We start from the raw sequence: 13,205 nt of genomic DNA, 5'->3' as shown, positions 1-13,205 counted from the left end.
TTTCTTTTCCAGAATTTCATGTGTATAAAACACCTTATACATGAAATACCAAGTAAAAAAGTTCATCTAAAGATGTTTTTATTTCCTTATAAATGAGAAATTAATGAATAATCTTAAATGAAATTAATATTATTAATGGTTTGTTGTCATCGTCGTAGCCGTTCAAGACAAAATCCGAGTTGTTGTTCAGAACTTGCGAGTTTTCCATGATTTCCTCTCGCAGGAGGAAACCATAGCTCATCCTAGGCATAATTAACCAAGATTGATGTCTTGTGGGTTACCAATTTAGGTAAAGTAGGTGAGCAGGGTGGCAAGAAGTGCCGCTGTCTTGCTAGGAAATGGACAATTGGTTAATGTATGGTCCCGAACTAGTATATACTAAATGGACCTGCTGATGGTGGATAGGAAGTGCTTTACTAAGATTGTCTTGGACCCTATTGTTTGCAGCTGGGTCATCAACAAGTTCTTGGAGGTTGCTTGATCCTCTAAGAGCCTGGAGGGTTGCTTGATTTGGATCATTCTGCCCATGTGCCATTGCTCTTATGAAATTCTACAACTTATTGTTCAGAAGGTAAATCATCACCGAACCGTCCGTTGCAGACACATAAAGATTTTGCTTTCTAAGTTGGAAAATTTCTTCAAAAGAAAATTAGTGATAAGCAATGCAATTAGTGTTATTGAATATTAAAAGATACAGGTGGGAAGCCGGAAAGAATGTGACGAATACACAAATTAGCACCATGGAACTGACAAGAAATGCCCTGTTTGGGCACCCTGCATCAATAAACAAACAGAAGCTGCATCGAAACCAGCAGCCCACGAATAGAATAGCTAGCTGTGCCCTCAACATGAACAAAGCCAAGCAACACCATAGATTGCAAAACCAAGAACTATGAATCCAAGTAGAGTTAATATATGAATCATACGCGAACTTAATTAGCAAGCACAGAAGCAGCAGCAATAGTGTAAAATTTGTTGTAGACTGATTCATAAGCAAATGGTAGCTAGTATTTATGCAGCCATGTTTCATGCAATAAGATGTACCTGTTACAGCTTCGAGGCCAGACTTCAAGAATCTGATTAACAACATGCCAGCCATGATAGAGTTTCTACTACCTGCATTGAAGAAGACACGAAATAAAAAAACTTACGTGGAGCGAATTAATAGTATATATGTTTATGGACATTGTAGACAAAGCAAAGTACAAGAAGAAACCTGGCTTTTTGACAAAAACAATAATAACTTTTTATCTAATCATTGAATTGGATTAAAATCTTGTCTGGGCGTTTTACAGGCGTTGTTACCTATAAGGGTCAACTTGCTGAAACTAACCTAGGTTGGGAACAATTCGGTCCAAAAGATCTTGTTTTTTAATTTTGATTTTTTTTCTTTATTTTTTTAATTGTTTTGAGATTTTTTTACCTCTTTAATCTACATCAATTTAAAAATCTTTGCAAATTATTTTAAAACAGATTTTATATTATTCAGAATTTATAAAACAAAGAATTTTTTATAGTTTAGTGTTGTTGCTTAAGCTTGAAAAAACCATGATTTTCTATCTTCCAAACCTTACTATATATTTTTTTAATATTGATTCTGTGTGGAATTATTCTTTATATTTTTGGAATTATTCTTTATGTTTTTTGGATTATTTTGATGTACTGATATAAAAAATAATTTTTAAAAAATAAATAAAAAATAATTTTTATGTATTTTTCTAGAAAAAAATATTTTAAAAAACAAACAAATAACATGTCAGAAATTACATTATTCTATTTGCATTCTTATGGTTAATAAAAAATAGCATTTAGCCAATAAAACCCAAAATTTTAGAAGTAAGATTATAGATCAAGTTTGGTAAGTAATCCATGGGCATAAGCAGTCCTCTAATTCAAAGATTATGTGTAAATGTAATATACTTTTGACTGATTGTTAGATCAACGAAAAGTAAGTTGATACCTGAGCTGTCTACCGGAGAGGAATTGACCAGAATGTTGTTCAATTCCTGCTGGCTTCAGGCTCTTCTCGAGCTTAGCAAACCAGTATGTCCCTTTTCTCGCACGATAAATCAAATTTCTGCAGAAAGTTCATCATTGCCAACCGTTGCCGCCGTCTCATCTTCAGATGGCCAACCATTTTCGGATAAAATAATCAAATTTGGGGCGCCAGCTGCTTTCTCAATAACAGCTTAAATTAATTAAGAGAATTCAACAACGTATCAAAAAAATTGTGGTATATCCATGCTGATCGTCTTGCGCCACAACTCTTCCTGAGATAAATATTATGCCATACTTGACATCTATGCGTAGAGAGAATTAATAAAGAAGTAAAAATTTACGGAAATTCTCTAGAAATTAAGTTTGTCTTTTGTATGTTTTTAGCCTAAGCCTTGGCATGGCAAGCAAATTGAATGATAAAAGACAATATGGAATAAAATAAGTTCAAGATTTAAATTTTAAAACATTGAGATATGATATTTTTTTTTTTAAGATTGATATTGAACCTACAAATTGATTTTCTGCGGAAGACTTTCAGGAGAGGAGATTACAATTTATAAGGAAAATACAAAATATTTTGAAAAGAGAGGTTTGGCCTAATTAACAAGGAATTATCTCTCAATACAAGAGATAATCTTCTAAACAAGGCTAGCTTTTCCTTCTTAACACAATTCCCTCTTTGCATTCTTGTAAAAAAATTCAAGTGGAATTATTGGATGTTTGAACTTATTAAATGATTCTTAGTTAATTTCTACCCTAGTTTTTTATGCATCAGCATTTTTTTTATTTGAATCTCTTTTTAAAAAAATATTAGAGAGATAATGATAACTCAATATCTTTGGGTTCAGCTAAGCGTTTAGCCCAAATATATACAAGTCTAGCAGTCTGTCGTCATACCCTAATATCCTTGAACTCAACCAAACATTAAGCCCAAGTATATGTGGATTTAATGAGCAGCTAGACTCAACATTTCCGGGCTCAATCAAACATTGAGCCCAAGTACATATGACTTTATGTTTGACCATGAGACTCTGGTGAGTCAGAAATATTTTTCTTCTGACGAGTCAGAGATGTTTTTCTTCTAGTAAGAGCATGTTTGAGAACGCGGCCCAACCCGCCTTCCCAAAATTTTAATTTTTTTTGCTTGAAATTAATATTTTATAGTATTTTTAGATCGTTTTGATGCGCTGATATCAAAAATAATTTTTTAAAAATAAAAAATATCATCTTGATGCATTTCTAACTAAAAAATATTTTAAACCGCTGCTACAATCCCAAACAAACCCTAAATCAAAGATATTTTTTTTCCCTTTTTAACATAAAAAAGGTTTTAATATTATAAAAGAAAAAGGAGAGGGCTTTTTAATACTCTTTATAAAAAAGGTTAGAACTATAAGCTATAAAATGAGGAGGTGCACAATTTCTATTATCTATTATCTCTCTCTCTCTCTCTCTCTCTCTCTCTCTATATATATATATATATATATATATATATATATATATATATATATATATATATATATATCATTTTTCTTTAAAATATCATCATTTTTTAGAAAAAATATTTACTTAAATATTTAAGAATTCTTAAATCTATATAAAAAAAACTTTTTACATGTAACAGTCATCATGAACATTAATTATTTTGACTAAACAGAATGAATTAAATTATCAAAATAAAAAAATTAATCGATTATTCAATACATATTTTTACTTTAAAGCTAATTGAATTTTTTAAAACATTGCTAATTTTAAATTACAATCTTTGTTGCCAAAATGGTCACAGTCATTATCACAAACAACATCTATAACAAGTGTTAAATAAGGTGTGAGTATATTAGATTTTTAAAAAACATAATAATTCATATATTTTTAACACTATTATTGATTAAATATAATAATAACATATTTAATAGTTTAATATCATACAACAATAATTGAATTTATTATAAACGAAAACTAATAACACTTTAATAGTTTAATATTATAAAATATTAATAGAACACATCACAAATTATTCATCTTCGAAAGAATCACATGGAGGGTTATAATAATACTATTGAAGTCATTTAAATAGGATAGAATAAATATAAATAAGCATAGAACATTCAAAATGAAGGAAGTTCTCAACGGTACAAAATATTCCACCAGTCAAACTCTCATTCTCATTATCAATAATAATAATAAAAAACGAGCTAGCCCGTTTCCATAATTTCAAACTACGCGATGAAATTTTAAAAAATTAGCGATATAGTTTTCGAGTCAGAAAATTAATTAATTAATTGATCTTAATAATTTTTTTTTAATCAAAGTACATGATATTTGGTAGGCCAAAATAATTTATAACTAGTATTTATAAAATATCTTCTTTGATGAAGGTAATGGCTCTCTTATACTTAAATAAATATTTTTTAAAAGAGAGAAAATACAATAATATTTTAGAGAGAAATGCTCTGAAAATATATATACAATAAAAAATGAAGATTATAGACATTTGTTTTGAAGGTTTCACGGTGTATTTATAGCCCATGAATCTTGTTCTTGTGTAAAGAGAAAAGGCTGGAGTGTGATTTTATCTTTGTAATATTTTAAAATGTAATGTGATTTGTATTCCACTTATTTTATCAAGCAAAAATATTGAGACATGGCAAGTCAAGAAAGACTTTAATATACCTAATGATGTTGGCGGAGTGCAAACTTATTTAATTAAGTTTATTTGTTGAGAAATAAATTTTCTAAGATTTTATGTAAAAATTTATAGAATTAATGACGCTAAATTCATGTATTATATTTGAATCCGTGGGTGTAACAAGTTTAGTCATACTCAGGTTATATATGATGACAAAAATCTTTAGGCTCAACACTTTTAAAAAACATGCACAGACCCACTCCGTTAGCCTAGTAGCACATTAGACCAGGCTACTAGGCTTGGCAACACCTGTTAGAACCAAGAAATGGGTTTGGCAAGTGCCAAACCTAGATGGTGCTAGTTATGCCTGAGCCTGACATCAAAATGCTAGACCAAAGCACTGGGTCTGGTGTTGGCTATACATAAAAGCAATTTGGTCTGGTCAGCGCCATACCCAACAATAGGGGTGAGCAAAAAAACTGGAAAACCGATTAAACCGAGAAAATTGGAAAAAAAAACCGAAAAAACTGAACCGAAAAAAAACCGATTAAATTTTTGAAAAAACCGGCCGGTTCGGTTCGGTTTCGATTTTATAAACAAAAAACCGAAAAAACCGAACTGAACCGAACAGAAACCGGAAAAACCGAGCCAAAACCGAGCCAAACCGAAAAACACCGAGCCAAACCGAAAAAAACTGAGCCAAAATCGAGAAAACCAAGCCAAAACTGGAAAACCGAGCCAAACCCGGAAAACCGAGCCAAACCGGTTTGAACCGGTTTTTGTCCTAAAAAACCGAACCGAACCGAACCGAAACCGGTCGGTTTGACCCGGTTTCGGTTCGGTTTCAGTTTTTTTTTCAAAAAAAAAATTTTGGTTTGGTTATTTTTTTTTGATAAAAACCGAACCGAATCGAAAATTATCACCTCTACCCAACAATATATGAGTTTGGCCAATGCTAGACCTAGTAACCTTTGGGTCTAGCATTGGCCAGGACTAACGCGTCTGGAGCTTGGTACATTACCAAACCCAGTCATGGCTAGGTTTGACTAGTATGAGACCCAACATGCATGAGTTTGGCACACTGTCAAGTCTAACCATGATTGGGTCTGACATTGGCCAAACCCAACATGCCCAAAGCTTGGTAGTGCTAGGTTTGACGCTAGCTAGATCCAATCAGCTTTTGGGTTTAGCTTTGACTAGACTTAACACGCCTTCACTAGGGTGTATTTGTGCTCGCGCATGCCAGCTCTATAGGTTTGGCACTAACCAGACTCAATTGCTTTTAGGTCTTGCAAACGCTAGACCTAGCAACTATTAGGTCTGATATTGGCCAAACCCAGTATGCTTGGGGCTTGGCACACTAAAGCTTGGCATGCACCAACACGAACATGCCTAGTGGAGGCGTGTATTTATTTTGCAAAGATACATAAAAATATATCGATAAAATCTCATTTCATTTCTATATTTATGTGATAGAAAGGTATGAGCCTCTCATTCCTTGGAAACATCTTACAGGCAACGTATTTGTATGAGTAGAAAGTAACTTCTACAACTTCACAATATGTATTTGAAGCATCAATCAACTGTTTCTATCATTAGGAAGACCAATGCTTATCAAGAGATTGTTGCAGATATAGCTGTCATCTCTGGGTAGTAAAACTCCTGTTTTTTTTTTGATCATCAGCTAGCCATTGGTATTATGTCAGATATTTTGAATGACAAAACCTTGTCATTTTGAAAGGACATCCCTGCTTTGTTTATCCATCAGTGTGCAAGCATAGGGTCTTCCATAGATTAATTTGGGAAACCAAGCAAGTAGGTAGGAATCAATTCCAAAAGAAAGCTAGTCAATCTTGTTATATTAGTTTGGATAGAAATTGGTCCTTAAAAACTCTACAATACCAATCCATTCTCACACTCCAGGTGAAATGCTTCATTAAATCAATCAACTAAGCTTGTTTAGTTTTTTGTGCAGTAGAATTTGGTGTCAAGGTCAGATCAGGTAAATAGTTTGTCGTGTGAGGAATTTATTCTCCCCTCAACTTTTAATTTACAGTCTATCTGCTCATGCTTTATGTTGCAGTGGAAGGTCATAATTAATGAAGTAGCCAAGTTATGCATGTTTTGGATCAATGTTTGCAAGCCATTCTCACAAGAAATCAGTCAAGGAAGAAGCAAGAATAGGGAACAAGATCAGTGTGACGATGGACGGTCACATGTTTTTCCTTATTCCTTCTCTTCCCAAGATAAGAGGCTGAACAAAGGGATGCTTCGAAATGTATGGGAAATTACAGCATGAAGCATAGAGCACAAGCACGTATCTGAATTTGGTGGGCTTCTGAGAAGTGCTTGCTTTCCCTGATTGCAGTGACAACAATGCTCGGAGCCCTTGCACTTCTGTCACATTGTTCAAATAAGAACCTATAGGGTAGCTATTGTTTCTATTTTTTTCCCATTTCGTTATATACTGGGGGTGGCAATCATAGATGAGTGCAGAACTAGTGACATTGTGGATGAGATGCATAGCTAGATCGATTTTGATTAGCATCGAGCGATCATGCTGATATAGGCTGAACAAGATTGAGGCTACGTAATTAATCCAATATGTTCTACCTATGAATCAACGAAACTGTGTTTCAGCAAGAGAAACTTGCAAGGGACCGGATGTTAACTTCTAAAGATGAGATGATGCGAGCATCGAGCGATCATACTGATAGAGGCTGAACAAGATTGAGACTGTAATTAATCCAATATGCCCTACCTATGAAACCAATAAAACTGTGTTTCAGCAAGAATCTTGCCAGGGACCGGATATTAAGTTATTAACTGTTAAAGATGAGATGATGCGCTTGATTGATACTATCCATAAATTTCAAGCACTGCGAATGTAATTAATCCAAATCTAAAACTATAAAAAACAAATCCCTTCATGATATACGAGATCGGGCTCGATTATTTACAGGGTGATTCAAAATCATGGTGTGATGAAATAGGGAATCCTTGGCATTTATACAAGGACTATTCTCATGACAAATCAGCTTCGTCCTTCACCCTCGACAGACATCACCATATATTTATCAGATATACAAGCTTGCCTTGTCTTTATATTTTTAACTATTGGTCAGTGTTCAGCATATACATCCATATAGTATTAGGGCAACTCGGCTTCAGTGTAGGTAGTAGCCACTGTTCATTTTATTGACAATACCAGATTATAAAAACTAAAATTTAGCCATGCAGAAATCATTCAAAACAGCTTGCTGAAAAATAACAAGACTATTGTTAACTTGACATCGAAACTTCTAATGAAAAGTAGTTCTTGGATTTCATCATATCAGAACTGACCAAGTTCGAAACAAATTTCAAGTACACATTGATTTAAAACCAATTCACACTATAAAAGTATGAATCACTGGATTAAATCTCTATAAAAGCCCGTAAACAATTTATGATTATTTTTTAATAATAAAAAAGTGTAGGAATTACATTTATTTCCCCCAACTATGATAGAGCGGGGTCTCTAGATCCATCAGCTCCAAAAAGTCCGCACCACCTTCCAGGGTGGGAAGGTCTCCCAAGTTCTGAAATATATCAGTCCCTGGCTTTGCAATCCCACCAAAGTCCGCACTGCCTGGAAGCGTTGGATCCATGAAATATTGTGAGATGGGGATACTATCCCCACCACCTTCCAGGGTGGGAAGGTCTCCCAAGTTCTGAAATATATCAGTCTCTGGCTTTGCAATCCCACCAAAGTCCGCACTCTGAATCCAAATCAAATTTCAATTAAGTTATTAGATAAAAATTTCAATAAAATTGCAAATAAAAAACTGAAGTACTTTAGCAGAAAAGAAAAGACAAGGCAAGAGATAATAGATTTTAGAAACTAAGCGGCCATGAAACAGCAAATAGCAAGTAACATACCCATGCCCAACCTGAGAAGCAAGTCAAAAGAAAATTTTGGGGAAAAAAAATCCTGCCATGTAATACATTATAACAATCAAGAAAATTTAACAAATGATTAGCAATGCCTCCATAACTACACAAAGCAAAACCTAGAAACAATAGGTTTAATTACATAATTAATGAAGTCCCAAGAACTAATTAGATTAGATGATAAGAAATAGATCCATAAGACCTATTCAAAAAAGTCAATTTTCCAACTGCCACTGCTTTTAGCACACAGCCAAAAGCTTAGTAAATAATTATATACATTGAGTTAAAAGGACAAATAAACAGACCTCAGGATTGTCATTGTAGAAGACAGCCAGCATTGAAAGGATATCATCATTGTCATCCACAATTTGAGGAGCTTCCACTTGAGTAGCACCCACGCTAGGAATGTAAGCAGAGCACGTATTTTCTGGTACATATGAGCTAGAGCTAGCAAGGATGGAACTGTTGGGGTTACATGGTTGTTGAAAAGCTGGTGCTGACATGCCAGCAAAAGAATCAGCTTCACCACCATTCACACCCCCATGCACAAACTGAAGAGCTTTTGTAGAAGCAACATCATCATTAGAAACCCTAGGAAGGGTAGTGCAAGCTGTTGATGGGGCTTGGGAAGGGCATGATATAAGCGGTCCAGTGCACATGCTCTCTGGCACGCATGAGCTTGTAGCGATGGTCATGTTTGGATTGTTTGGCAGCATAAATGCAGGTGCATCCATGAGAGCAGGTAAAATAGCTGGCTGGGCATTCACTTCCTTCTCCACCTCATCATCACCATCATCCCATTCATCCTCATTAAATGGTGCTCCATACTGCGCACCATTTTTTGGACCAGGTCCATCCTTCTTGAATATCTGACAGAGGACGTACTCATCTTGAGCAATTCCTTTGTCAGCCAACTCTTTTTCTTCAAGTCTATATTCATACATAACCCAGTCTGTTCGCTCCCCTCTAGGTGGCTTGCCAATATGAAAAACCAAAGTTTTTATCATCCCGACAACTTCATTTTTGTACTGAACAGATCTGTCTTTGCCAGTGGTTTTCCAATAACCAATATCAGTGGCACGCTTCTTTCTTACCCCACTTGCATACTTCTTTTCTGTAGGGCAAAAGAAGTACCATTTCAGATCCCTAGTTCTCAAACAAGATTTATTGGGAAGATCCCACGGGGCATATTTGTTAATCTCAATCTCTGCAATTGCTTGAAAATGAAATTTCTTCCCCAGCACTTTTCTTTTCAGATAGTATTTTACCAGTTCCACATCAGTTGGATGGAACCTAAAGCCAGGAGGCAATGAACTATTTCTCCCCATTGAGAAAATCCAACAGAGCTTCAACGAAAGAAAAACCAAATCACAATACACCGTGTGATCCTTCACAAGCAGCTAGAAAAATGTTGTATGAAGCAGTGTTGTTACCAGGCTGGTAGCCAAATCTAATACACTAATACTTTTTGTCTTTTGCACAAACAATGAATCTAAATATTGAAAGCAGCAAGGATGACACTCTTGTGTCAAAAGAAAAACAGAGAAGTGAAGGGTCAGGTCCAGTGTCTAAATATGAACTTCCACGAACACCACGGCCTCCCCTGGGTCATAAACCCAAAACCACACCAAAGTAATGACGCTTGTGTCTCGTAGAGATCAAAAGACATTGGGTGTGCAGTATAATTCCTGATTCAGACATTCTATTAGCCACACTGGTCCAATAAAACTAAGTAAAAGTAATAAAAAATAATATCAAACCAAGACAGATTCTAATCTAATCAAGACAAACCAGAAAACAAAGGCAAGCAAAACAATCAAGTCACAAGCCAAATACCACACACTCAAAGGACCAAAAAAATTGAAATCAAGAAAAGAACAAACAGCAAGAAAATCAGCTCAAACTCAATACATTGCGACATCCAGTTTAGAAAAAAAAATAACCTTAATCACTTCACAAGGACAGTATTTAAATATACATAATAAAACCGATCAAAAACAAAAACCCTAAATCACACAATCTCGTAAATAACAATCAATATCAGCTGAAAAAAACACAATCTCAGCTTGATCAAGATAAAACCCAACACAAATCAAAACTTTAACAGAAAAATAACTCACATACACAACAACAAAAAAAAGACAAACCCATTTTGCAAAAACACAATCTTCAACTCCTATGGAACCACAACAACTCAAATACAACAAAAACCCATAAAAAATAGAACACTAAATCGCCAAACCAAGACGATGATTTAAAAAACAACCCCTAAACGAAAACAAAAAAAAGAGTACAAAACTAACCAATCACGTAAAAACACAACATTTACCACCTAAACAATCTCAATTCCTCAATAAAAAACAAACCCACAAAAAACAAACCATAAATCGCACACCCCAGATAAAAATCTCAATCAACCAGCTCAAAACCATTAAACAACAAAAAACCCACAAACCCTAGAGAGAAATCCCAAAAATAAAACCCAGAACAAGTGAAGTAAATACAGAAAGAAGAAACCCTAGAAATGGTACCCGGGGAGAGGGGAGGCTGTGATCAAGAGCGAGGGAGAGAGAGAGACGCCAATATCTGGAGTGCCCAGTAAATCAATGTGCGTAGAAGTAAGGGGAAGCAGCCTAGGGATTGGTCGGGTCACTTTATATAGAAAGGGAGAGAGTATAGAAGGAGTGTTTGGTTACTAAACTAAATTAGTTATCGGCGTGATCAAGAACCCTTGTGTTTTGATTGGTTGGATTGCCTCATTGATTTTGACTCTTTTTTATTTTTGTTTTATTTCTTATAGAACTGGACAGATGTATTTTTAGGAAATGTTGAGGTTGTTTCTGCTGTGGGACCATTTGTGTATGGTGGTTGTGTCATGATGATTGGTTGGGTCAAGTGTAAGAATTTTCCTGTTCACACTAGTTTTTTTTTTTTTTTTTTAAAAAAAAGAGAATTCTTGCAAATTATGTTTTCTTTTTCTTTTTCATTTTAAGGCTGAAGTGTTATTAAATTAGTTTTTGAATATCGAAATTATCACACTTCAATCAGACTTTAATCCATTCTCTCTCCGTGCTATACCTGTGTTTTTAAAAAATCTAAATTTTTTTATTAAAAATTAATTTTTTGTGTTTTGAATATTTTTGATGCGTTGATCTTAAAAATAATTTTTAAAAAATAAAAAAATATATCATTTTAATACATTTCAACATGAAAAGTATTTTAAAAAACAATCATAACTACACTCTCAGACACTCAATTATTTACACCGTTGCATTCATAAATTTCAAAATATTATCGAGTGAATGTTTTGGGAAGAACTTTTTCCAAATATGATAAGTTAGTTTTTGGAATGTGCTTTTGTATTGTTTTTTTTTTTTTTTTATGTTGGGTGTATTATGTTATAACCTAATATTGATACATCATTGATAAAAAATCTTGAAAAATTATATTGTTCTATATATGGAAGTCTCTTAAATCACCATGTATAGGTGATATTAATTTCTTTTTAATTGTTTTTGTTAGTGTGAATATCTTAACTAAACACTTGTTGCAGATCATTAATTTTGATTTTCCAAATCTTATCAATTAGCAAAGATTGTTCAGTAGAAATTCTTGTGGTTTTCTTCTAATTTTTTTTTAAAATTTTATGTTCATATTTGCATTCCTTCAACTTATACCAAGAAAAAAAAAATCTGGCTCTTGCTTGCTCAAGTAATAAACAACATTATTATAAAAAGAATGGTAAAAAGATTATTTTTTAAAATATTTTATTTTTAGAAATATATTAAAATAATGTATATTTTTTATTTTTTAAAATTTATTTTTAATATTAATATATTAAAATGATTGAAAATATATATATAAAAATAATTTTAAATAAAAAAATTCATTTAAACCAAAATTCATTTAAATAATCCCAAGCACGAAAGCCTAAATGGATATTTAAAAGTGTAGATGCGGTTACTTTTCAAAATATTTTTTACTTGAAAATAAATTAAAATAATATTTTTATATTTTTAAAAAGTTATTTTTAACAACAGAATAATTGGAAAATATCAAAAAACTATTAATTTGAAGAAAAAAAATAAAAAATCCTCAATTTTTTCAAAAGTATTTTTAAAACACAAAAATAATAATAGGTTAATATTGTGTCCACGAAGAAATAGAAAATTAACGACAAATGGGGATGAGGAAAGCTTTTACAGAAGAAGACCTTATTTAAGGCAAAGGATCACCACCCCCAGCTACTGCCACAAAACTTGACAAGCCTTCCAAACTTCAAAGAGAAGAAAAGCCAATCTGGTCATGGAGACAAAACATCACAGTCGAAAATTGAATCACGTAATATCCAAAGGATAAGCACTACATAGAATATTCTCTTGAATAAAAAAAGAAATGATTCAGAACAAATAAATTTATTAATGTTAAATAAACTTCTTTAATGGCAATTTCCCCCACATGTTCCATTCATTGGATTAACCCACCAAGTAAAAGCTTATATTGCATGAACTGCCCTATGCTTGAACCAACCATTACGAAAGATGAACTAGTCAATAAGACTATATGTCCATACTAGAAGACTTGACTTAGAGTTGGAAGTGTCCAAGATCATATCTCCTACCTTTAAAAACTATTGTACAGAGAA

The 13,205-nt window shown here is 33.3% G+C and overlaps 1 protein-coding gene across 2 annotated transcripts; it reads right to left on the bottom strand.

Annotated features, from left to right (window-relative positions):
* Positions 1-7,927: 7,927 nt before the first annotated feature.
* On the bottom strand, positions 7,928-11,293 carry LOC7485068 (NAC domain-containing protein 82). 2 transcript variants are annotated; one of them, XM_024605486.2, is made up of 4 exons: positions 11,092-11,293; positions 8,866-10,248; positions 8,549-8,600; positions 7,928-8,388 (listed from the first exon to the last, which is right to left on the bottom strand). In XM_024605486.2, exons 2-4 carry the CDS (start codon positions 9,886-9,888, stop codon positions 8,351-8,353), a joined length of 1,113 nt encoding a protein of 370 aa, XP_024461254.1. In that variant the 5' UTR covers positions 9,889-10,248; positions 11,092-11,293; the 3' UTR covers positions 7,928-8,350. The 2 variants fall into 2 exon arrangements, with proteins under 2 accessions (XP_024461254.1, XP_002310505.1); XM_002310469.3 differs by lacking the exon at positions 8,549-8,600 and having other exon boundaries at positions 11,092-11,283.
* Positions 11,294-13,205: the final 1,912 nt, after the last annotated feature.

Source organism: Populus trichocarpa, chromosome 7, assembly GCF_000002775.5.
Source record: "Populus trichocarpa isolate Nisqually-1 chromosome 7, P.trichocarpa_v4.1, whole genome shotgun sequence".
Classification (NCBI taxonomy): Eukaryota; Viridiplantae; Streptophyta; class Magnoliopsida; order Malpighiales; family Salicaceae; genus Populus; species Populus trichocarpa.
The sequence above is the reverse complement of the archived record's forward strand: the minus strand, read 5'-3'. Positions and strand labels throughout refer to the sequence as shown.